The sequence below is a fragment of the Ammospiza nelsoni genome, chromosome Z (assembly GCF_027579445.1).
Source record: "Ammospiza nelsoni isolate bAmmNel1 chromosome Z, bAmmNel1.pri, whole genome shotgun sequence".
NCBI classification, from domain to species: Eukaryota; Metazoa; Chordata; class Aves; order Passeriformes; family Passerellidae; genus Ammospiza; species Ammospiza nelsoni.
In genome coordinates, this window is record NC_080669.1 from 70,381,627 (window position 1) to 70,409,549 (window position 27,923).

Genomic DNA, 27,923 nt, shown 5'->3' on the forward strand with positions numbered 1-27,923 from the left:
TCTTCTGAACTAGGATGTCATGCTGTCACTCACCCTCTTAACACCTTCCTCCCTCTCACAGGCAGATCTTACAAGCCATCCCTTCCACTTCCATCTTCACCACCTCAAAACCAAAATCTCACTTCCGCATCCTCAACCTTCTCGGACGTCTTTGCTGTATTTTTCTGCCCTCAGAAATGGATTGCAAGCCCAACTCCTTGCATCATTGCTACCATGTCAGATTCACAGCTTTCACCTGCCCTTATTGTGCTGCAGCCCAACAAGGACAATAATATACAAGGGCCACAGAAGCTTATGTTCTTGATTTCCCACTTTTATTTCACAAAAGTGCAGCTGAGACATGGTATCATTCTGGGAGACTTTACAGCATTCTGGTTTGGAATAGAATTCGCATGTAATGGAGCTTAGCACAGAAAAAACCAGAGGTTTTCTGTGCCGTTTGCCAGGAAGATCCCAGAATTTTTCCCTTCTACCTTCCACCTGGGAAACTTTTTCTCAGTTTGGTCAGTTCTTCAATTTAGTGTGCCTTCTCCCTAGGCATATTTTGTCCAGGCAGGACATCTACAAGAAAGAGTTGTTTTCATTTGCATTTAATAGAAATATTCTTATATAACATTACAGCTGCTGCTTGCACATTATTCAAGCAAGCAGGAAGATCTCTGCAAGATGAAATGGATTATCCTTCATTCTTGAGCAATAGTAGAATGCTACCAGGAAGTCTTTTGTTTCCCTCCTACAGCCTCATTATCATGTCTTCTGGAACGTGAATCAAGATATTCAACTTATTATGTGTATCTTGAAAGCCACAGAGCCTTAGTCATGGCACACGATTCAGTCGTGCTTTTGAAAGCTAATATACACTTACCATAACACATTCACAGAGCAAGTCTGCAGTGTGTGCACCAAAATATTTCCAGCTTTTAGGAACAGCCTTGAAAGGAGAAACTGGGGAAGAGGGGTCAGCATTAAGTGGAGCTGTCAGGTGTTGGTGATTTTTATCTGCAGTGACTGGAAAAGAATACCAGGGAGGGGGAATATTAAGACCTATTTTCATATTCAGATTGAGCTTGACAAATGACAGTTTTTCATTGAAATCTCCTTGGAGAAGAATTTTTTTGCAGGTTACATTACCAGAGATACAGTACCAACAGAAGGTGAAATGAGAGAGTGTCTGCAAGGACAAACTGAAGAGGGATTATATGTACACTGACAGAGGGGTCAAAAAAATCAAGAGCAGCAAGACTTCAGCAAGTGGTGCTTGGATGATGATACTCTGAAAAATCACTCATGAAAACTTAGAATCTCACCAGATTTTCCTAAGAATGTTAGCATGAAAGAGAAAACTGGAATAATTTCCCAAGGTATATAAAATGTTGACATAGGACTAAATTAGTACATTACTTCAGAAAAACACTGATAGTTATCGTACCATAATAAGTGAAAGTGGTAGTGAAAGCACTGCCAATAAAAACAATGAAAATATACAGGATTAATAATTATTAATTATTAACTCTATTATTATGAGTGTGTGGCTATCAAGGAAAATATGAAGTAAACAAATATCTGAGCTTTCCAAACAGCACCTAATTTGTAGTAGCTATAAGCACAAGACATTTTTTCCCCTCTCAGCTAACATTCTGTAAAATGGAGCATAGCCATACAAATATAAGCTATTTCTTGAACTCCCAGACAGAATACTTTTCCTGAATATGAAATAGGTGAATAATTCTTTGTCTCAAAATATGTGTGTAGTCCTTCAACTCTATTTTCATTTACCAAAAAAAAGATTGGTACATAAACTTGGTCTTATGCATCAAGTCAAGAGTTATTTGTTCTCCAAACTGGATGTTGCTATATGGAGCCTCCTGCACCTTGGTAATTGCTCTTAACAGGGGATTTTTATAGTTGAAAACCTCAGTCTATCAATTGGTAAAAGCTGCCACCTACTGGTCAATAAAAATTATATTACATCATCAATGTAAAGAATTACAGCAATGCAGCAAATTGTACTGTAACACTGCAGAAAATCCTCCTCAAACTTAAAAAAAAAACCCAAACAATAAACCAAGAACAAATGGTCATAAGAAACAGTTTCAATGGCAAGACTCATTTTAATCATCCTCTCTCATGGACTTCTCTCCTCCCTATGGACCAAGAGGGCTAAAATTGCACAAACCTGCCAATGAAATCATCCTTTTTGCCAACATCTTTGTCCCACACGGTAATATCAATAATTCCACCTCGTTCTTCATAGAGATGAAAGTCAAACTGCTCCCTCCACTGAGGATTCAAAGTTTTTGGAACAATCTAAAAGGAGAATAAAACAAAAGTTGTATTACATTGCATAGGCATACATGTTCTTAAATTGTAAATTTGATCATTAAAGTCTGTTCAAGAAGCTTCTTTTATCTGCATCAATATCTCAAGCAGTGAGAACTAAAAAATGGTAATTAGGAAAATCTACTAGCCCGTTCTCTCAAGCCTCTCTGACGTAGCAGCAACCTCCAAAATCCTGCAACTTGTCACCTTCAAAAGCACCCAGAACAAAGGATTTGTCCTGGGAATGGAGCCATTTCTCTGTAGAAAAATTATGTCCTCTGTGAAGTGACAGTTTGCTATAAGGTTTCTGAGCCCAAAGGTAAACTAAGCACCTGCAATGACACATAGATGGTGACAGTAAGTACTTAAATAAACAATTGTATCATGTCCTTTTTTCCCAGCTGCAATAATATTGGGAGAAACACCACACTACGGCTTACTTTCTATGGAGTAAAATCAGTTCACTTCCAAAACCGTATTTTACCTCCTTTCCTTTGAAACGCTGATAAAAGCACCTTTCTTAATAATTTCAGTCAAAATTTCTGAATTTTCTGCCATAATGCAAAAGCAGCATTCACTGTCCTGAGCAAGAACAGAAGACCCCAAATATCTTCCCTATTTAGCAAACACTACTCCCTACAACCACCAGCTCTACCGGCTAGAAAAAAACGAAAATTCAGAAACGATTATGAAAATTTTTTAATTCACAAAAGCATGAAATTTTATTTCTTCTAATTTCAGATTTAGAGGCCCTAATGCAGGCCCAGAGGCCTACAAATATGACAAGAAAATGTTTCTGCCCTCTTCCTCAATTCACCCTTAATCTGGCAGTGATTGTCATGGCCCATGCAGAGAGGAAGGTCATGTGCATCATCAACAGTCACAGCATCTTCCCTAAACAGCAATTTTCAAAATGGCAGGGACCAAGAGAAAAAAAAGTAGCAACAAAGCCAAACAAGTCTTCACAATAATTATCTCCCCTCTACGTGTGAAGCTCATACATGAAGAAAACTTTAATGAATCTTGTTGTTAAGGACATGAAGAGGAAAGTGAGTTTATGAACATGACATGGTTTGAGACTAGAACAATGCAAAGAGTCCAAGAGGCACCCAGCAGCAAGCCAGGAAGACCTTGTCAGAATCACTCTGCATCTCCTCCCTGCCATGAATGACTCCTAACAGTAAATAAAAGCCAACACAGCTCCTGTATGGAACATTAGGTGCGCCCCCCTGCAAACCCACATTTCTCAGTGCTACATATTTTCCCATCTAGAACTACTTTTGTTTACAAAGAAACAAAAAGAAACATTTAAACAAAGCTCCAGGTGCTCTGACAGGTAATTATTACAACAATAAATTTTCATCACCATCGAAAGTCATACAAGCTAAAAACACCAAACAGGAACAAAGCATTTAAAAAAAAATTTTGGTTTCACCTAAAATTACCTTGCTCTTGTACTTCTGATGCCCCAAACGAAACTTGACGTAAGGATCGCTGAGCCCATTTGCATCCATCGCCTTAAGTTCACGGCCTTCTATTAAGGTAACACTAACTATCCCTCTCCATAACTGAGACTTCCTGTGCAGGTCTGAGAGACGTAAGCTCTGGGTCTGAAACTTTATGGAAACAAAAGAACAGATTTAGTTAATACAAAAATTTCCAAAAATTTCCCCTGCCTTTAATGTTCTTTTTCATGTAACTATGAATCTAAAACAACCACTGAAGAAATTCTGAAGCTATTTGACAGTACATATGTAAACTATATTGCAAAGAATTATTTGGAGAGTAATAAAATTGTGACAATTATGCGGGTAATGTCATATGCTGCTTTTGCAGAAACAAGCAGAACAAATGCTGCCCAAGGAAAAATACTGGCCAAGGAAAATTTTTAAGAAAGGGGTTTCTTTCTGCTTCACTTCTTCCTCTGTTGATAGAATAAAAATAAATATTAGAAAGTCTCTTCTATTAGTAGCATATGATTGAATGAACTTGAACAAACTCCATGTTTATAAACATAAAGCCCCATTGAGAATATAATCTTGCCTTAGAATAACATAATATAAAACCACCATTATGTATCAAGGAAAAATAATTCAATAAACTCCTCTATCTCTGCCTCTGAAATGATATGGTATTCTCAGAAATACGAATTGCTTACCAGCATGTAAGCTCAAGATTTTGGAAAGAACAAAACCTCTGTTCAGAATTGTGTAGAGACTTGTGGACTTGTGAACCCTCAGCCACTGATTCTGGGGGTCAAAATCAGATTCACACACACAAACCAGGCAACTACAGTTTTCATCAATGCACTCCACTGGGGGTTTGAGAGCAGAAGTATATAAACTTGCGTAACTTAAGATAATTTCCAGTTTGCTCTGAGCTACAATGGGTACAAGGTACCAGAACTGGGGAATCTCCTTTGCACTCCTAAGGAAGACAATCGTGTCTTGAGTGCATCCAAGAAGCAATGTTGGTAAAGGCTCTCCCCTCTATTGTGAAACTTTATTCATTAAAGGCTACCTTATCTATAATCAGAACTATAGCTAAACTATATTTAAACTTGAAAATTATTTTTTCTAGGAATCAAAAAAACAAGTCTGCATGTATAGTCTGCTGTAACTATAACTTCATTATGCAATGTAATTTGAGCAACAAAGGCTTTGTGGGCTCAGCAACATTTGTGGGCTCAGCAACCTGCACACATGCAGGTCTTGCATGCCTGGCTTCATCCCTTGCAGACCTCTACTATCTCTGTAAGAGGGCTTCAGTGAAGTTTTTTCATTTTGAGTCTTTTAGATGGTAAACTCAGCTCGATGGCTACAGCCATGCGGGTGCCCAGGACAGGGGTTTTACTCTACTACCCAGAGACAATGATAGAGATTACACAGGATTATTATCACACTCACCCAAGCTCCAGAGAGAATAGACATGAGAACTGTGGCCACTGGGCTTGGAGCAAATATGATTAACATACTTTTTGCAGTATTTCAAGTACTTTTGGCATGCATTTGTGTTTTCTAATGGTGTTTCCCTTCAAGTAGTGTGGCTATTCCCAAAATATTTCACTATGTTTATTAAAGTTTTCTCTTCCTGAAGTGAAGGATTTGACTGCAGAGAAACTTCTCATGAACTTGCTGTTTCTACAAAGGCAAACAAGGAACTGTGAGTGGAATAATCTTGAACTTAACCTGCAACATGAAGCAGCAGTGGGACATAAGAAAGCAGATCTTTACAAAAATTAGGGCAGAATTGGGAAAATCAGTTGCCAGAAGACATTTCATTTATCACTTGGGAGCATTATATAAACTTTTTCTCAGCAGAAATACATCTCTCATTGAGGGCATACAGTCATCACTGTCATTAACTTGATTTGTGAAGAAGTGGTAAATTTTTTTATTGCTCCAGTTTCTTAGAGGGCTTAGAGCAAAACAAAGACTGGATAATAAATAACTGGCTCTGCCCTGACTACAAGATGATGAGAGATACAGAAAGAAGACCATATCTGTTCAGGAAAGGATTTAATACTGGGATATAACCAGTGGTTGAGATTTCTGCAAAGAATATACAGTTCTTGGAGGTGTTTTAAGAGCTGAATGGGTGATGATTTCCAGAAGTCTATCATGAGCTTGCATTTACAACTTTTTTGAAGCAAATCTTAAGCACACTGCATAGCTCGCTTCTTCTTTATCACTGAGACAGTGAAAAATTTAGAGAGTGTACTTGATCTAAATTCAGTATTTTCAGCAGCTCTTATAATAATTTGCTGCACTAGAGCATCTGCCCCATCATCAAGCAAGGTTTGTTTTTTTTTTTTTTCCTGACCAGTCAGGAGTTTCATCAGTGGGGGTAATTTCCATACAAGACAGCAAGGTAAGATCTAGATGACCAAGAAGAGCTGGGTGTAAAATGACAGACAGGAGTTTACAAGAGTCAGGCAGGAGGCTGGAAAGCAAGTGTTCATGTGATGCAGGAGGAAGCCCTCCCAGGTCAGAGCCACATCTTGCGCTCAATGACAATCAAAGCTTTATGCAGACCCTAGCGGCATCTTGACTGACAGTGAAGTTCCAGAGACTATGTCTCACCATGCTGGAAGAAAAGCAGCCATCTGATAAAAAGAGGTATTGATTGGTTGTGGCTGTTTCTTCCTCAAGGTAGTGAATGTGGACCACAGTAGTGCTCGTTTCTGTCTTTACTGGTAACATACAGATACATAGAACAGCAAAAGGGAGAGGTGCTGAAAGAGTCAGAGCATAGCTCACCAAAGCTAAAGCTATTGAGATTTCCTGGACATGAAAAGCATAGCCTATGTGGCTTTCTCCAGCAAGAGTAACTTACAGCTGGCACTTTTCTTGTTTCTAAGCAAGACTGAAGGGAATCCAACACACTTTTCTTCCAGTCAAAACTACACTTATTCTCAGAAATTACAGATAATTTACTGACATAACCTCTCTTTTCATATAATGGTTCTTGTGGGAAGAAAAACAGAAAAAGAATGTTCAGATTTCAAATCAAATATGACAAAAAGTTGAAAAAATGGGAAAGTAAGACTGATTTCACATTTTAAAGTTCTTTCCTTATGAATTTATTTTCACAGCATGAGATAGGCACATTTCTAGGTACATTTCTGGGTACCTAAAAAACCTGTAAAATTCAGCCCACAGTGAGATACAAATTCAGAAGGGTAACTGTGAGAATAAAACAAAGAAATGAGCATGTGTCTTTCTCCATTTCTCCTGTGAAGGACTCTTTCTCAAGACTTATTCTTAGGCAACTTGTTTCCCTCAGAAAGCACGTAGTGAGTATTGCAGCCTAGATTCCCTCTTGTGCCACAAACATGAAAAACAAGAGAAGAAACGGCACAGCTTTTTATTTGTCTATAAATAGGTGGGAAGTTACAAATTTCATATAAAATGCCACAATTTGGAAAAAAGCAAGATCAAAATCTCAGTCCAAACCATCATTAATGTGAGACTATTGTTTACATAATTCACAGTTTTGTGCCGGATAGAGGCATAGTGACATCCACCTGACGCATCCTAAAACCCCCAACGAGAGAGGGTGGTGGAGTCTTTCACACCAAAGGATGCTCAAAACTACCTGTGAAAGAAAAACCCACCTATTTTCATATCCACACACTGCTTTAATGCTTAAAAAAAGCAAGCAAACTCAGCACTTTTGTTATGTGAAAAACACAGCTTTTATTTGTTTTCCACCTATTCTGTGTAAATGTGATGTAGTGAGTGGGCTAGGGGCATCAAGAGAAAAGAAACTTCTGACAGAACTGCACCCTCTGCTAGATGTGATTAATACAGCTAGCCAAACACCAGAGCTGAAAGATGATCTAATAAACATGACCTAATATTCTGCATGCATTCAGGTATTTCTGGGTAACATTAAAGGACAGGAAATCAATAAGGCTTAGTCAGAATCTGGGCATTAATCCCAGGATAATCAATACCACATTGTTAATGAGCTATTGTTATTTTTGTCCAAAGAAGAGATGCACTTTGTTGGTATTTTTTAAAATCCCCTTGTATTTTTGTTTATTTTTGGGTAACTAAATGTCCTCTGAAACTTTGGTCCATATCAAGCAGGAGAAACCACACAGATTGTCCTGTCCCAGCCCAATCTCATTTCTTCATTGATCAGGCCACATGCCCTGTAAAGTACCACCTCTCTCCCTGGCATGTGCTTGTGCAAATAGACTCTGCTTTTATTAAATCTCCTCCTTATTACAGACACCCCTAAGACACACTGCTCCTCTGAGTCCTGGAACAGAACAGACAGAAATAGAAAAGTCTACCACAAACTTATTAATTTTTTAAACAAGCAAATCAATAATGCACTTATATGACCTGCGGAGGCACTTCAATCCAAAAAATAACTTTGGTTTCAAAGCTCAAAAAAAAAATATCAATCAAGAAATTAGTGAAAAATATAGAAAAGAAAAATACTTCTCTCCACCACTTAACAGAGCACAGATATAGAAATACAGCAAAGTCAATCAAAGTCAGTGTTGCAAATTACTGCTGTAAATTCATGTAAACAGAATTCCTCTCCCCCAGTTTCTAGGACGCTTGCAGAGCTTGGATAAACAACGTAAAATAAAGATTGAGAACTTCAGTAGATACAACTGCTAGCTCTATGCACAAAACAATGAAAAAATCAAGAGACGGTCACATACATTTGCAATGCTTTTCCTATATTAGAACAACAAAAAGTACAACCTGAAAGGTCTATTCTACGTAGTTCCTATACTGTGTGTCAGAATAGAGTTTGAACTGGATTGAAATATTTTTACATTATCACAATGCAAAATACATAAAGTAATATTTTTAAATATCCCCATATGATTTTCTGATTATACTAGAGTTCTAAACTTATAAAATCACACATTTAGTATTATATGTAATAGCTGCAAGTCAAAAATGTTAGGAAGTAGACCTTTTTAAACCTTGAGGTCCAGCTGTGTGTTTCCTGAACAGTGTTTGGCGAGGGGAAAGTAGGCTGGGTCAGCCTGTGTCCTCAGTCGGCCTCTACAGGTTCTGAGAGAAGGAGATTTCTCATTCTCCTTCTACCGTGGGCAAATAGAAATTGAAAAAATGGTTTGAATTCATCAGCATTATAGACACTGAGCTACAGAAATGCCTTCAATGAGATCATGATGATTCCTTCTTACTTTTTCCTTATTGTAACTAAGAAAGTTTTCTAAATGGACTGCTATTGATAATTATTGCAATACGAAGTAACGCTTTCCTTAACTTTTTATCGACTAAATTTTAGATTTTAGGCTCTTCTAATTCTAGTTGCAGCTAATAAAAATTTCTACAGCTGAAAAATTTACACTGCCCTACACCCTGAGTGTTTTAACTGCCATGTTAAGTCTGGTTTATGGAATTTGCCCCAACAACTGGATACTGCTTCTGTACAGCAATGCTATTGTGACACTACAATATTTGTAATAACAGCTCATACTTTTGCAGCATTCCACATATTTTTGTGGTTTTCTAAACTGAATAATTTGACATTCTATTTAAGTGTACTTGCCAGATGCAGCTCAGGTGTAGTATGATGCAGGCTGGGGCACCCACTGTGACTTGGATTTTCTGTAACAGGGTGAAAACATTTATACAGTATGCAGGACAACAGTATGCGGAAGGATTTTGCAGAGAGGCTGTGTGAGCATAATCCTAACCGCCTCCATTCTCTGTCCCTGTAATTCCCCTTGGAAACTGTGGCTGCAACACATGAAAGTCAACAGGTCTCCTAATGATCCTGTTATTGTCTGGGATAGCCAACGTCACCACAGTCCCAAAGCTGACATGGACTTGATACACAAAAAGAGTGGCAACCAGAACTTGATGGAAACTTCCCACGCTTTTGGAAATGTCAGAATGAAACCCCCATGACAAAATGCTACTCTGCTGTTTTTGTTCTTAATCAGCTGTTATCACTCACACACAATTATTCAAATATAAGTCTCAGCAAACATTTGCATCATTTTTATAATTAGATGTCTAGCAAACAGGCCTATCTATTCTGGCTGGTTTTTACTTCCATTTTTTAGAAGCTTTCCTTCAAGCACTATTTACAGCTGCTAAACTGATATCTAGAACCTCATGGCTTACAAAACACATATGTTTTCCTCAGTCTTGAAAGATTCTTCAAAGAACTCAAAATGCAGTAATTCTACCATGTATTCTGAAATTCCTTAGAGTTGTGGCTCACAGATTCTGATTGAAAGATTGAACCAACTGTAAATTCCTCCAATTAAGAAATATCATACAACTCTATGCTTATGTTTGTCCTTGCAATACTTATACCATGATTTGCTATTTCCAGTTTTATTGTCTTCTCAAGAGGCACCTCATTCCAGGGGAAAAGCATTTTTTTTCACTTTTGAAATAGAAAAAATTATTTTGATATTAGGAAAATGCAAATCAGGAACCACAGAAACGAAGTATTTTGAGTTGGGCATAAAACCATCAGTTTTTAAGATCATAGGTTTTGGAACTTTAGTTTGTGGAACTGGAACACAAATACTTTTAGAAAAGCTTCTAAAATAAATTTTAAAAACAGTCAGCAGTTCAGACCTGAAAGCCACTCATTTAACAATTCGTTCTTGTTTAAAGTGTTCGTAAGTTCTATTTTTCAGTTTAAAAGTACATGCGAAAGCTCCTAAAGCAAAATTAAGGAAATATAGTTACCTAAATGCAAAGAAAAAATACTTTAATTCACTTGCTTTAGGCAGTAAATACACTCTTTCATCCCCAGTTGCAACTAATCAGAAGTAGCTTCTCAGTTGTAACAGAGGCCCATGCAAATCTCACAGAGTGCAACAAAGCAAAGTGCAACATTCTGCACCTTGGTCAGGGCTAAGGCAAGCACAATTTCAGGCTTGGCAGAGAATGGAATGAGAGCCGCCCTAAGGGGAAGGTCTTGAGGGGTTTTCTGGATAAGCAGCTAAACATCACCTTCTCATATGTTCCTGCAGCCCAGGACACAGATGGCTCCCTGGGCTGCATCGAGGGAAGTATGGCCAGCAGGTCAAAGGAGGTGATTCTCATCCTGTACTCTATTCTCCTCTGTTGTGACCCCAGCTGAAGAACTGGTTCCAGCTCTGAGATTCTCAATATAAGGACATGGACCTACTGGACTGGGTCCAAAGGAGGCCACAAAGATGCTCAGAGGGTGGAGAAGACAGACTGTGAGAGTTGAGGTTGCTCATCATGGAGAAGCATCTAGAGAGAGCTTAGAGCCCTTTCCAGTAACCGAAGGGGCTACAAAAGAGCTGAAGAGGCACTTCAGACAAGAAGATGGAGTGATAGGACAAGGAGAAATAGCTTCAAACTGACAGAAGTTAGCTTGAGACTGAGCTTGATGAAATTTTTGACTGTGGGGGTAGTGAGGCACGGGAACAGGTTGTGCAGAAAAGCTGTGGATGCCCCATCCCTGGAAGTGTTCAAGGCCATATTGGATGGGGCTCTGAGCAACCTGGTCAAATGAGATGTGTCCCTGCACGGGGGTTGAACTAGATGGTCTTTGGGTTTTCAACCCAAACCACACTGCGATTTGATGACTTTGGGATGACAATGTATTTTTGTCTTCGTTCATACATGTTGCAAAACATACTAATTGATCTTCATTTCTGGTAAGAATGGACATTTTGTCCTAATTGATCATTGTCACTCAGAAATATATTAATAGTAATTAATTAATAGTATTAATAGAAACTCATCATATATTAATAGTATAAATTAGAGTAGTTCTATTTTAGTACGTTCTAGTGGTCTCAGTTCTAACCTACCATTGATGATATGAAACAGAAGAAAGGATATAAGAGAAGAAGACATATTACCTTTTCCTCCAGATTTTACTGGGATGATGTTACTTGAGAAGGCACAGCAGATAAATCTTACATATATTTTTCCCGTAATATGTTGGCTAAAACTGCTAAACCCCTTGTTTAATCAGTTTGTCCTCAAATTAAAGCATTTACAAAGTTTTCCTGGTGTTTCCTTAATGAGTTATTAATCTAAGAAATTTAACATGGGGTCTGATCATGTTCAAACTCAATTTAATAGCAATTCTTCAACAGATGTAAAAATGGAAAAAGTAGACACTTACTCAGAAGAAAGCAATTTTCAGTGAAATAGATGTTTCTGACAGAGCTCTCTGTCCATATACTTTGGCTAAAAGATATTGCCTTCACTGAAATAGTTGTAGTCACATAGGAGAACATCGCATGCAGTTCATGAACACAAGCAACACCATAGTGATCTGTATTGCTACACCTTAAGTTCAAGCCATCTATGTTACAAAAAAAGGCAGGCTTCAAGGACAAACCTTAAAGTCAAAGAACTGTGCCATAACATGTAAAAACAAATTAATTTATTAGAGGTGTACATAAAGTCTAGACAGACCAAAAATTAGATTTAGGAAATTTTATAATGGTATCTTTAAAAAATTCTAATAATCTGCTTTTTTCTCAGCTCTCAGAAGCACAAGACAAACACTTCCTGAAGAAGAACCATTTCAAAAAGCGTGCTTTCTCTATTACCTAACAGGGTTATATACCTACATTGAGACACCTTTTATTTTAATCTGAAAATGAAATAAGAGTCCTATTTAATATTGATTACCCTGCACCCCAGAGAACAACAAGTCTTTTGAATGAATTCTTTGTAAACAGAAGATCTTTTAATTTGTTTTTCCTGAGAGCAAACCAAAGATTTGGAATGCTGGATAGATTCACAAGGCAAATTATCTCCTGTGTTTTAAATGACATCCTTCTATATATAAATCATTACCAGAGCAACACATGTAAGATATTGTACATGCATTACACTTCTAGGTTAAAATATTACTTCAGTTAAGACAACCATAGAAAAAAAATGCAAATTTTAAATCATACATTCACTTTTTGCCTAATATTCTTATATGCCAGTTTGCAAAAATGCCAGCTACTGAATGAAATGCTATCCAACAAATGTAACAAAACAGAACAGGGATAAATAACTCACTTGAAGACCTTTAAAGAATTCTGAGCTCTCAGGCTGCGCTGTTCATTCAGAATTATTGAAGCTCACAGTTTTGTCAGTTTGCAATGCAGACAACATGCTACCCAAAACAGTCAGCACATCAGGAGTTAACACATCACCTATATGATGCAAACGAGTTCTACCCCTCAACACTTTCACAGCTCCTCATTATCTCTTCAGTTTGAGCATCTTAGATATTTCTTGTAGTTACATGAACCACATGAGAATCAAAAATCTACATATCATCACTTCACCATTATCTTAGTTTCATAAATTTTGCAAAGGAAACAGACTGAGTATTGCCCTGCATCCCAGAAGCAGACTGTGTGAAAAACCCACCCATAACCCGAGAATTATGAATACTGTTCTCTTTTTTGTTTCAAGGTTAAAAATACAAATATATCTAAAAAGTGCAAATATTTGTCAAATGAGCACCATATACAACACTGTTTATTAATAATCTCCTATTTAAAGTTGTGCGTTAATATGCTAGAAGAGTAAATAATTTAACAAAATCAGTGAATCACCCCATATAGCTATTTTTTTTCTCATTTTAACATATTTACATGGTAAATTCTATCGACTCCACTAGCTCAAGTCTCTGAAAAATTTTAATTCACTCACTTTAGGCAGTAAATACACTCTTTTTAACAACACAGAGAGAAGAAAAAAGGTAAATATTGGTCGCATTCCACTACAGTCAAACTCTCAGTCTTTCTCTCGTGGAAAACAGCACACACTGCTCCATTTTTATCACATCTATAACTCCTAAGAGGGGAAAAGCTTAGAGAGCTCTAAAGAGCTCTGCGGAGTCCACTATTCTCTTGTAAGGTCTGGCTATGACTGCCACATGCACACAACCAGTGCTAGAGGAAATCGGTCTTCAAGGACCTTCACTGTGAAAACTTTACACTCAAAAACGCAGATCAGTAAGAGAAGTACATAACAGGAAAATAAAAGACACTCTTTGGCATGAATTCTTTGTTCACATTAATACAGGAAATTGTTTACACTTGAGAAATTAAAGGTTTTAGAAAAGGAATCAGGACATGTTGGCCGCTTACAAGAAGTTACTAGATGGCTTCCAGATAGGTTAAACTGCTGTGACAAAGCTGAAAGGTTGTATGATTACATTAAAAGAGGAACTATACCATGATGTTATTTAATGAAACAAAAAACGCTGTCGGTTAAAACACATTTGGAAAGTCAATAAATCCTGTGCTAGAAGTTTCCAGTCCTATATGGCATGCTTCGCAAGAAATCATAGTTGTTCTAAAAAACAAAACAAAAAACCAACGCCACCGGCTAGAAGACCACATGCTAAAAGTTACAAAGTTACCTTACTTGATCTTTTCCAACTCTTCCTCATTAGCATTGTCTGAAAATAAAATAGAGCATTTTTATTACCTTTTCTCTGCAATACAGAAAAGGAGGCCAACAGTCTCAAACAGGGCAATTCACATTTAACCACCACAACAACTGAAGCAGCAACATGTACATTCCAGCAACAGATACACAAAAGACTGAAATAAATCCAGACAAGTAGCAGCCCTGTGCATACCCAGGCATACTTTTCTGGGTGGTATGGGTGTCTAATTTCTGGAGACAATGTATCACATAAACTTGTTAGAAAGAAAAGACATAAAGAACTAAATTAAAAAATGAAAATAAATAATTATGCCATGATAGATAGTTATTTCAATTCTGACTGATAATTGAATATTTATTTATTATTTCATAATAATACAGTACTCCAACCTTTTTGAATACTACTGTATACCTTACTCACAGGTATAGCCACAAAAGAGAAAATCTGCATGATGCTCTTTTGATGACACAAATCCATTACAAAATCCTTAAAGTTATCACTGCTTGCTCATTTCACAGCAGTAGAAATAGTTCTTTGGTTTGATAATAACATAATGAAATAGAAAAAAATAGTTATATCTTCACCCTTTGAAAAAGCCAAATCTCAGTTTTCCTCCCATTATCTAAACAATCTGTAAAACCTTGGCACTTCTAGGAGCCCAAGTACACACAGATTCCTAATCATTAAATAAAAGAGACATTCTGGTCAAGTAGGTTGTGGAAGGTTTATTTGTAAACACAACTGTTGCTTAAAGCATTTCTGTGGAAATGCAAAGAAATTATTTTATACAACTTTATAAAGTTTAGCAGCCTCTTACTGACACTGAGCAAGAATAAATCAAAGGCCATTAATTTCTATTGAAACCTTCACCATGGAAAAACATAATTACAATTTTTTATTAAGCATTTAAAAAATACTTGCTTTTTCAGATAATGGAAATAAATTTTGAAACTAAAATATTTTCCTTGCTAAGAAATTAGCAAGGAAATATTTTGGTGAAAAAATTCAAATGATAGAAAATGTATAGGGGGTTTTATTTCTGAAATACCCAGAGATTTTTTTAAATAGACATAGGTTTTTGTGGGAAGAAAAATAACTAGCCGCTGAGGAAACTTTTTTAATTGCTATGGACAGTTAAGTCCTAAGTGCACTGCAGTAAGTTAATAATTGTCGCACTGTGCCTTTGGAAAATATACTAAATGTTTTATTAAGCTAGAGAATGCCATTTACCTCATTTTTCTAGAAAGGCATGTAAGAATTTGACAGAGTGAGGCTCATGGTAGGCCCTGAAGAAAATCTGAGTTCCTGAGTCCTGTTCAACACAGCACTGCTCCTCCCTTCCTTGTCATTTCTGAATCCTACACAGCTATAGGTCAGAGCACAAACTCAGCTTCAGACCAGGCTGTGAGCAAGGAACAGAGGAAGTCCTGACAGATTAATTAACTAGACAGGTTTAGATTAGATACTAAGAAGAAATTCTTCACTATGACGGTAGAGAGGCACTGGAATTTGTCAGCCAAGGAAGTTGTGGCTCCCCCATTCCTGCAAGTGTTCCAGGCCAGGTTGGATGGGGCCCTGAGCAACCTGATCTAGAGGAAGAGGTTGAGCGGAACTAAATGATCTTTCAGGTCCCTTCCAAACCAAACCACCCTATGACTCTTTCAACTGAGGAGTTCAGAAAGGTACAACCATCCTTACTGAGTAAATGGCATCATTAGCAGCTAAAGCAGGATAAGCTGAAGCCATAATAACCATCCTTAAAAGCCAATAAAATAAATATATAGCCTGGGGATGATTTACATGGAACTTATTAATCTGAAAATATTCCATGCCCTGAGTCTATTGCTGGTTTTTCTCTATTATGTTAATGTCCCTCTGGCAAATAAATAAATAAATAATGCAACACATGATTTAAGACAGCAAGCAAACTGACAGAACATTAGTGTTAATAGTTTTATATGAAGCAAAAAAAACTGAGCATCATTTGAGACAGATTGTTTTAGGAAAAAAACCAATGCCTTAAACCTTAATCTCAAGAAATAACAATATTCAAGTAAAACTCATATGTTCCCTTTTTTTCAATTTTCTTTGTTTGTTAGGTTGCTGGCAGTGATGAACTGCTGTCCCCAGTCACTGCTGGTCCCCAGGCAATGCTTCGTACCAAGCTACCGACTCTGTCCTTTCCTATAGCTGAAAACTGCCTGTTAAATCCCAGACAGGGAACAGCCGTGGTAGTGAAGAAATGGGTGACATGCAGCTCTGCAGAACTTGCTTACTGCAGGTGGGATCTGTCTACTGAATGCTGATGGAAAAAGAGCCAGAAAAACTCACATGCATTGTGGCACCCATGACTACAACACCAAACAGAATGTCCAGGAAGTCGGTACACATGCATGAAATCACAAGAGCACACTGTCATACACAGCACCACATGTATCCAAAAGGAAATAATAAACACTGTAGAATTAAAGTAATAAAACAAGCTTTGTTGGAGTAGGTCTAAGAAAAAAAATCAATTGCTACTTTTGACTTCTTTTAAACTGGTCATCAAAATGACAAATTAATGAAAAATACAGAAAGTACATCATAATCACATTATTTTTATTAATAGAGTTAAAATTAACAAATCTTTAGAGCTGACATGTTTTAACATTTTTATATACACATACTTCTCTCATATTTATTTGTTTTATGTCTTTTTAGTTTGCACTGATTAGCTAAGCTATCTGTTCTCCCAAACAGTAAAACTGAAATGAGGCATTAATATAAAGGACAAGTAGCGCTAAACAGGACAAAGCAAACACAAATTAATTGTTGGAACTACTGCTACTTCAACTTACTGCATTAGGCTGGAAATAGATAAAACTTCCCTTGAACACTAAAAAATTTCTAATTTTTATAGTAACATAGAAATAATTCATTAATTAATTTTGATTAATGATTTATGTTTTTTCATAAATCACAACAAATCAATTGCCTTTACATGTCAAAAATCAAAAGAACAGGCCTTCTAATAACTTTGGATATGCTATCCTTCTATTTATGTATATAGTTTGAAGAGAGATTACAAGATTATTACTTTAAATATTCACATTTTAATGCCTTTAGGACAAGCACCAGGTAGCAAATGGCAAAGATACAGACGAGATTTTCTAGAAATTTTGATTTATCTACCTATACTCTTACAATAGTATTCAATAACTGCAGGCTATTTCTGCATTTTGTTCAAATAAAATGTACCACAAAAATAAAATAATGTGTCCTTATTTATTAAACCGGTTTACTGAATCTCTTTGTGATTGAAATTATGTCCACTATCTTGTACTGAAAAAACACAATTGTAAACTACTTAAGCATTGCTTTTCACAGTTCATTAGGACACAAAGATAAATAATCCTTTTTCCTAGTCAGTGTAACATAGTTTTACATACAGTTATATGATTGTATATTTAAGTTAATATTCTTAATTGATATCTGAATCCCAAAATATAATGTTTTTATCTGAGGAAGTGGGGCTTTCCAGTTGTAACTCTCAAGATCATCTCATCAGTCAGTACACACAAAATCTGAATTTCATCAGAATCTTTTTCAGAAAGATAAGGGAAAAAATGCTCCTGTGTGGACCAAATATCTCTATAATTTCTTTTCAAGCCTCAAGTCTTCATCCAAAACAATCTATTACTGTGTCAAATTGGCTGCATATTTTTAAACTCACTTGCGATAATAACCTCTCTCACAGACATGTGGCAATATACAACTAGGCCCTGAATTTGTCCCATTTAATTTCAAACTTGCACTTGGAGTATCTTATCCTCCAGAAGCGTCAATATTTCTTAGGCAGTGTGAGAGGATGTATTTTCCAGTAACATACAGCTACATTATTTTGAAACACCAATAAAATGCTTTGTGAGACCTGTCCTCCAACAACACATCCTCAGAAGACTTTTCCTTTACCTGCACATCAGTGCATGACCTCCAAAACAGCCTCGCTGCAGTTCAGGCAGTGAAAGGATCTCTTTGGAAAGTATAATCCACATCAAAAAGTTACCAAAAAACACATCACAAACAAAGTCTTGTTTTAAAGAGCTCAATTTGAAATGTGGCTAGAGACCTGCCCAAAACACAGGATCAAAACACCATGTGGTTTCTGTGGCAGCATGGGAAATCGAACACTTCTTGTTTTAAAGCTGTTCTATTTTTGCATTTCCCTTGTGGTCTTAATAAACACTCATTTTAAACATATGGAATTATAATAAGTGCAATTTAAGTACTTCCAGGCAATTTCTGTAATCTTCAGCTTTACAATTTAACACCATTTATGTATGACAACACACACCTCACGTAAAGTGGTAAAGTATTACCCTAATTACATAATTACTTGCAACTCTCAATTGCAAGCAATATAAGAGTTATCACCTGAGCAAAATAAAACCTATTCAGGAGAAAATTAATATTTGAAATGTATGCTATATAGGGATATCAAACCAACAGGATTTAAGGAAATTTGCAATGACAGGAAAACATTACACATGATGTGAAGAGACAGTGTATCTGTGTCTTCCATGCATCAGTCATTTATGAATACTTAAAAGTGCCCAGGTTTTTATTTATATATTTCAAGGATACTCAAATTACTACCTGTATAGAAATATCCAAGTAGAAGGGGAACATCAATCATTCAAGCAGCATGCTACACAGACTGGGAATGTGGGGAGTTGCTTTTAGTGCTGCTTTATATGTTGGACATTTTCAAGAGTAGACAAGAACTAGTCTTAATCCTCTAACATAACATTTGAAAATATATTGACCTCCATCCCTTTCATTTCAATAAAAACACCATCATTATTACAAAACCTTTCAAAACTAGCCAAAGATGACAGTTCAACTGGAGTAATAGATTTTGTAATATACTTGTTCCTTCAACAGTAAATAAAAGCTAATAAATAATTAAGCACAGGTAGTAACAGAAAAAAGCTAATTGAGTCTTGAACTATTAAACCCTTAACACATTAAACACACAGCAATTACATATTAATTTTGTAGGTCATCTTCCCTGCATTGTGACATAATTCTCTGATTTTATTGCCACTTCACCAGAACTGCTCTGTGATCCATATCTTGGGAAGACTGGTTTCCAATAAATATTAAGCTTCAGATTAGGCATTTGATTCTTAATTGGAATCTTGGACATTTTCAGACTGAAGTTCTATATAATAGTTTGAATGGGAAGAAAATCTGGTGACTTGAGTTAAATTAAAAAATCTAATAATGAAATGTGTAATAACATAAACCAAATTCTTCATCCTATTATAACCGGTCAGTTGGATATCAAAAAATTTGTTAACAAGAAACGCTACAGTCTCCCAATAGTTTCAACATTCAGTTGCTAATTTATGAACACCCATATGAAAAACATGTTACACTGTAGTGACTTCATTTTACTTTCTCACCTCTAAACTCCTGGAACACTTGGTAAACTAGCAGAAAACAGGAGGCAGCCCAGTAGCTACCCTCTCTGTATGATGAAGAAAGGAAACCTGTGCTGTCCACATAATGCTATGTCACATAAAAATACAGCGCTTCTGTGTTGCATGATTGAGGATTACGGCAGGATAGTGTCAAAGAAACTTGGAAAAACAGGGCAAGTAACACCTGACTCCAACTGGACTGGTCTTATCCAAATAAAAAAAAAAAAACCAAAATTAAATTAACTTCTTAATTTAAGTAAAAAATACTCTTGCAGTGTAAATTTGCAAGATGGAATTCTGAGCTGCATGGACAAACATATTGCTAACAAAAAAGGGAAAATACACTCCTTATATAAGCTAGATGCCCATTACCACCATATTTCATTATTTTTATTAAGTGCTAACAGAATGCCATGAGGAAAATTAACAGAGGATAAAGTAATTTCCAAAATTCTACATCTTTGCATTAGTACATACCAGACACCTAGCTCCAGTAACTGACTTACTAGGCTAGTTCATACTAGCTTAGAGAAAAGTGTAAAAAGACACTAGCAGAATCTGCCAGTAGTCCTGTGCAACAGGATGTCTCACACTGCAGCATACAGAAACATATATGTTCTTACAAAAACCATGCAGCTGACCATATCCATGGACACTTTCATCAGAGTAATGCTTTTTCTTGGCCTCTGCTGCAAACCCCTCTCTGAGGCAGGGCAAACAGGTTCATTGTTAACGGATCCTTAGAGGTGGATAAACCAAAACAATGTTAAATAAGAAATGTAATAAAAAATTTTATTAGAATAAATGCTTTAAAACCATAACTGGTGGGGGAAAAAAAGTGTAACACTGGAAAAGCACTTCTAGGTGTCTTAGAGTGTATGATCATCTTAAGAGTGGAAAATTCAAAAGAGAAAAAGAAAAAAGAAGAAACAATAGAAGAAAGATACCACCACCCGTGGCTTCAGTGATGCATGGGTGATCGTGGCCCATGGTTGTGATGTACAGTCCATCAGAGGTCGTTATAACCCTGACTCTTCTGGTAAATGCTGCAATACCTCCTGCATAAGCTCTGGGCATCAAGAACAGTCTTCCTCCTGGAGGATTCTGAAAATTAGGCTGTGTTGCAGGTGCAGGAGAGGGTTGAGTGCATGTGTCTCTGTGTTTGAGTGCCTGGACAAAGTTTGTGAGTAAACTGAGTTTTGTGGCTGCACAGTGGTGGCTTACGGTGTGGGAAAGAGACTGGCATAAAAAATCCAACAAAACACTGCTCCAATCTCACAGGTTCCATTGCTTAGTGCAGTCTTCTCCTTTAATTGAAAACAGCATGTTTAAAGCAAAATTTAGCTGCAAGGTCCAAATGCCGCCCTACAGCGTAGCTGAGGCCAAAGGAATCCTTATTATTTTACAACTTCTCATAGTAAGAATAATCTCTTCTATTTCTGCCATAGTTCTACTGTTCATGAAAAGTCATAAATGCTAGTAAATTATTGTCTTAGGTTGGAAAACGCAAGATGTGGCTGGGGCTGTGCATTCTATTACCATGTGTTAGAGGTGGGGCAGTTATCTAGTTATCTTCTGTTAATTGGGCCACCTGTTAAAACCAGGTGGGGCAGTTTTCTTTATCTCTTCCACAACCCATCCTCCCTCAGGGGAGATATCTTCTGTCCAATGGCCATTGAGTCTCACTGCATGACTGATAAAATTACATCATCCTATTGGGAGATGCTCTGCCCAGAGGGAGGAGCCAATTCGTACCTGGATATAATCTGAGATTTGGAACACCACAGGCAGCCTTTTCCCTCTCGATTCCCCGAGGAGCAGCTTTCTTTTCCACTGGACTCCCAGAAGAAGACCAGGCCCATCTATACCACCACTGGACCTTCAGAAGAAAACTACACCCTTCTACAGCATCACTGCTCCAACAGAACCACATCTGTCATTCCAGGATCAGACTGCTACCAACACCCTGACCCACAGGGTGTCAGGCTGTATTCTGACTCTGTCAGTGTTGTCCTGTATTACTGCATTTTTAAAATTTTTTTCCTAATAAAGAACTGTTATTCCTACTCCCATATCTTTGCCTGAGAGCCCCCATAATTTCAAAATTATAGTAATTCAGAAGAAGGGGGTTTGCATTTTTCATTTCAAGGGAGACTCCTGCCTTCCTTAGCAGACACCTGTCTTTTCAAACCAAGGCAATTATAATAGAGTTTGTCACAATTACGAGTATCTAGAAACCTGGAAACTATTTTCACTTACAGCTATGCAGCTCAGAAAAGTAAGATGAAGGAATTACAATAAACTTAGAAAATTATACAATTTTGTAATTGAAATGTAAATTCAAAAAATTGTAAAGCATCAAATAATCCTTTAACATTAGGTGCCAAAAAGCAGAAACACTACCTTTTTCAACTTAATTTTTCACATGGAATATGATTCAAATACTCTTATCTAGAAATAGCAGACTAGGTCCAAAATTCTTTAACCAATGGTTTACTGATGTTTCTCCATATTAATCACCATTATTCACCTACAACTGACTTTATCTGATCCATCTGAATCCCTTCTTATTAACTATATAAGGGAGGATTCAACTCAGGTGAAATATGCTATATTACACCAGAAACATCGCTCAGTGTTATCTAAAGAATTAGAAAAGTCAAATTAATCTCATAATTTGATATTTACTCTTGTGCTTGATGTCATCCAACCAGAGATCAATCACAGGAGTGATGACATTTATTAAAATACATAAAATTACCGCTTCTCGCTGGTCTCCTGGAGCCAACAGGACTGACAGGAATATACTTCCCAGATCATGGTCAGGGTAATGAGGATCCTTCAGACTCAAAGTAACATCTGTTTGCCTAGGAGACAAAACCTATGCATTAACTTGGATTTCAGACTCTCCGATAATGAAATTTCTCAATCATAAGAATTGAAAGCATCTGAATTAATACAAAGCTACTTGGAAAACAGTGGCACAAATTTGCGCTATTTCTACTTAAAAGTATTTCTGCTGAATTCTTATAAAAAAGACTAAATACTTTTACTCTGCATTTAAGTACTGTATTACATGTACTGAAGTAATTAAATAAAAAATGTAACAACAATGGGTCAAAAACATCAAAAAATTTCAAACATTAGGGGGTAATGCTGTGAATGAAGCTAATAAGAAATCAAGATTAACATGATTGTAAAGCCAACCTCTCCATAGACACTGTGAAAATGTGCATAATCAGCTAATAAATTAACATTCATAATACAATAATTTCTTAAACATAAGTGGTTTTCTTTAGTTCGTTTTATGCTGTGTAGGTTTCTGTAATTATTTTTTAGCATAATGTTTTACTTACAACTCCACAAACATGATATTATCAAATAAAAATATATAACTATTCCATAGGCTTGTTTGTGCCATACCTGTTTAATTCCAATGATGTGAGATCCAAATATGCTGAACCAATGAAGTCATCTTGAAGTCCAAAGTCATAATCAAATACCTATGATGCACAAAAGCATTATTTGGTACTTGAAATATTTCTTTCTTTAGAGCTTTTCTGACTATGAATCATTCTTGAAACTCTTTTTCCAGAGCTGTAGCTTCATGCCTCTCTCTTGTTGAATCAGGACTACCTGAAAGTAACTTGAAACTTTCTGGCCAGAAAATCAAGTCTGAAACTGCTTGTTTATAAATCAGACTGCATCATATAGAGACACTAGTGTACAGTTCGCATGTGAATGACAGCAATTAAAAAAAAAAAAAAGAAAAATTTTTATAAACACAGACACTGAAAGAAGGAAGATCAAAACAATTAATAAAGCTAAGCAGAATCACTGATTTCTTATACATTGTTTCCTTTATGAATCCTGCAAAGTGGAAGCAGGAGGGTAGGATATGGTTATGGAAAGTGCTTCCACTTTTATTATAACACTTGCATCAGTATTTGAAATAATATAATTGTACATTTTGAAGGCTATGTAATTTTCAAGGGTTAGAAACATTACAATCTAAGATTAAAACTGAAGGGGTATGTGTAAAGAAACAATGACAATTAATACTTTACTAGGAGAAGTCTGTCTCTTAATTTGCTACCTAAAAGAGAGAATACTTTGATAAATTTACTGACATCCAGACATGAATCTGGCCAGTACATCAGAAGGTATTACTTGAGATGGGTTATAACTTCCTAAGTCTGAAGAAAGGAAAGCAAATAATCCAGAGGCAGTTATTGCAGGGAAAAAAAAAAAAAAAAACCAAAAAAGAGGGACAGCAACAAAGAAAAGATACAACACAAATTTTAAAAAATCCAAAAAAAGGGAAAAGATCGATTATCAAAGTCAACTTCTAAGGTAAATTATCTTTTTTGGGTAAATATGAGGTTTTCTGAGAACATATCTTCAGCTAAGTAAGAGTGTGATGTGTTAAGGAGAAAATAGAGAAAATAGAGAATATGACAGGACTAGATTCAAGGTCTTCAACTCTAATATAAGTACTTCTACTATTGTACTACAGAAGCTATTCCTGAATGCAAAACAGTTGATCTTCTGCAAATAACTTAATATGGACAGGGTTAAGATAGTAGTAACAGAAATCCTTTGGACAAAGGCTACAGCACAGCTGCACAACTCCATGGGTTGGATACAAGGATGTGAGCACAAGTCTCTCACATGCATCAATCTGCCTGAGTGTTCACCCTTGCATTTTCTATATCTGTTAGTCATTCCACTGGGAAAAGAAAACATAATATGAAATCTCAGTTTATGGTGCAATGTCAAAATTGTTTACTCCTTCTCTCTCCCTCTACAAATTATCATGGTAAAAATACCAAGTAAGTACTTTTAGCTTAGTAAAACTCAATCATGTCTTAAAATATCTGAATGAGCTATAAAACCTAAATTACTTCACACACTGTGTTTAGAGTGCAAGCATGCTAGACATACCACTTGACACACTTTCCTAGGGAAAAAAATACAAACCCTACTGCAGGGCTGATACTTGGCATAAATAAACTAAAACAGGTGGCTACATTGCAAGTCTTTGCATCTTCCTCTCTCTTTCACCTGTGCATTCCTTTTGAGCCACTGAACATAATAAAGGCATGAAAATTCCATTTGAGGATTCTGTTTAGCTTTTAAGCTTTTCTAGTAACTATGTACTTTATGTGAGCAGCATGAAATGTAATATTGATTAATACCTAAGAGAGGTTTAAGTGGCATTGCTCTACAAAAAAAAAAATCTACAATTTGGCATTTCAGTTTAAAATTCTGTCATGAATTTTAGATTAAGACTGATACTGATCTAAAACATCATGTAATTTCAGATCAACTAAGAGAATTATATAGGTAAGCCAAGTTTCCATGCTTCCCATATTATTTTCAATGCATGCATGTTTTATTTTGAATCCTAGCACTACTGATTTCTAAATACATTTTTGGGAAAATAATTTTTATCTACTTTGTTTTACACAACTAAGAATCACTTTTGCATCACCATAAACTACCAGGACAAGAAAAGCACCTTTCTCTTCTGTGGGAGCATAAAACAATCATCACGGTTTTTATGGTTTTCATCCCAATACCAACATCTAAGAAATACCAGTGGCTCTGCTGCTTATTAGTCAGGACATTGCTGGCCACTTTTTGATCTAAACTCAAGCAATCTGATATTTCAGAATAATTGGTGCCTCGAATATGACAAAATCATCCTCATCTGTGATTTACTAGGAAGAGCTACAATGTAAAAATTGTAAGAGAAGAAAATGGCATGAAACATAGAAGCAAACTCACTGTGTTCCACACAAACTGAAAAATTAGAAAACTTCGGAGGATCAGGTACACATCTCAATAAATTCTCAAAAACTGACCTCAGCATCGAATTGCTTTTAATGGGACAGATTATGGTTCATATCATCATTATGCAGTGATATTTCCATAAATGAAATGGGTCATGAAATACAGTTTACTTTCTCTGTTCTTCTGCTAAAATCACACTAAAGAAATATAAAACAATTATGACCTGAAGTTAACAAAAATGCCTGTATTTGCCACTTTTAAAAATGTTGGCATCATCATTCTATAGACAAAACTTAAATTATTTTCACTCTAACTAGTCTGTAGTCTTCACTATTGCACAATAAATTTTCCAGTATACAGAAAATCACAAAGCCTGAATTCTTCCAGTAATTCTTCTATTCTAATTTATCAGACATATGTAAGCTGGTGTCTTACCTTTATATACAATGGTTCTCTTAAGTTATCTATAAGAATGTAAGCCTTTTCTTCCCACACAGGATTGAGGTTCTTGTGTACTGTTTTACTTCTAAATACTTCTTTTCCTCCAAGTTTGAACTTGACATATGGATCACTTGTTCCTGGTAAAGACACATATCTATACTGTTAATTCTGTCTTTGTAATACAGAAAGGAAATGGAGACTAAATTACTTCAAACAGAACTAAATTTCTATAGATAGTCAAATTCAAAACCACATCAGTTGAATAGACTAGTTTATTGCCACAATCTATTACTTTCCAGGGTGTCAATACTCAGTTAACTGACTCCATTAACATCAAATGTGCACTTGCCTCACTTTCTGTTGTTTGCAATCTATTCTCAAAGACATCATGAAATACTGGCAGTACTTGTTTTAGTTAACAGAATTATGTCCTATACTAGGGCTAGTATATTATATTAATGCAACAAAAATTAGATTATAAAGTTAAAATTTCTCCTGTAAAAACATTAAACTAATTATGTTGTGCCTTTGAAAAGGCACATACTCCACCGATGCCACCAGTGTAAGTCTTCAATTACTTTATTGTGTCCAAGCTTTTCTTCTCCATATAGACTCACTTCCTACAGCACTCACAATGAGAAAATTAACTCTAAAGTCTGTCCACAAAGCCTTCAACATATCTTCTGCAATAATCACCTACTCACCAGAGAGCACTGTACAAAGCCTCTTCAAACAACTGATTAACAAGTGTGATCAGAAAAACAACCCTGATGGGTATGACAAAATGTTAAATATGCCATATGAATGCCATATGCATAGGACGTGTATGTGGAAGCGTCACAAGGACTGAACCACCTGTGAGAGGAGGAGTCTCAGGGTCGGTGGGCATAGGGACTTGCAGTCATCCAGGAGTGCATGTGAAACTAACTTACCAAAGACTATCTTAAAATAAACAGTAACTCCAGCTTCAGTCACAACTGCATCATTAATAGCAGCAAAATTGTAAGACAAGGCTTCTTTTTTTCCTTTAACTTTTAGGGCTTTTCAAGAGACCAGCAGATTTTAGAACTCTGCATTCGTATCCACTGGAAAATACATCCAAAAGAAATACCTTTTTTTAAAACTGCAACACGATCTTCTAAACATAAATTAGAAGGGTTATGAGCAGCATTCTTTGCATTATTTCATCCAGCCACAAGATGTCAGTACTCTTTACCTGAAGTTAATATCTCCTTGTTTCAAAAAACTACAACAGCGGAAAAGGGTGGTCTCGTGTGTAACCTTCATTCACACCTGTAATTCCTGGGGCAGAATTTCAGTGGCCCAAAAACATTTTGTCTAGCACAACTAATTTGTTCCTTGGTTATTCAAACAGTGGTGATGATTTTGAAGTCAAAGATCATGTATTTAAATTAATCCTGTGTATGGACACTACATTATGGTGTGCCCACTGCCCTGCTCCTTGGAACCACTCTACAACCTCAGGAATTCTCTTAGGTCTTGACTTCATGTAGGCAGTTTGGCAATGAAGCATCCCTTGACTGTACCAGGAACTTCTGCATGGTTAAGGTGGGAGTGGCATTGAGTTGAAAGACAAGAGAGGGAAAAATCAGTCTTTTGCTGACAGCCTTGGAACATCTAAAAGAGGAAAAATGGTTCTAGCCTGTGAGTTGGAAGGGTTGATTGAGAGTGCTGTAAAGTAGGTTTGGAGGGAGAAGGGGATAAAACATTGCTCACTAAATATGAGCCCAGCAGGGCTCACACCAGTGTCAGAGTTGAAATTGATAACATAGCTAAAGCAGATGACCCCAGTAGGGATAACAAACAGGAGGAACGGGAGGTCATTCTGCAGTAGAAAAGCTGTGAGACAAGTCACCATTACAGAAACATGGTAGAATGACTTGTTTGACTGGAGTGCTGCTGTGGCTGTTTAGAAGCACTTCAGAAGGGTCAGGCGAGGAAGAAGAGGTGATAAGGTGGCTCTGTATA

General features: G+C 36.4%; 1 protein-coding gene across 2 annotated transcripts in view; it reads right to left on the reverse strand.

Moving 5' to 3' along the window:
- MCTP1 (multiple C2 and transmembrane domain containing 1) overlaps nt 1-27,923 on the reverse strand; it is a 216,180-nt gene that overhangs the window by 126,930 nt on the left and 61,327 nt on the right. For both annotated transcript variants that reach the window (XM_059492828.1, XM_059492829.1), the window contains 6 exons: nt 25,929-26,071; nt 23,121-23,200; nt 22,459-22,564; nt 14,200-14,238; nt 3,765-3,935; nt 2,177-2,307 (listed from right to left, as the gene is read on the reverse strand). In XM_059492828.1, coding sequence (XP_059348811.1) covers nt 2,177-2,307; nt 3,765-3,935; nt 14,200-14,238; nt 22,459-22,564; nt 23,121-23,200; nt 25,929-26,071 — 670 coding nt within the window. The remainder of the gene's footprint in view (nt 1-2,176; nt 2,308-3,764; nt 3,936-14,199; nt 14,239-22,458; nt 22,565-23,120; nt 23,201-25,928; nt 26,072-27,923) is intronic.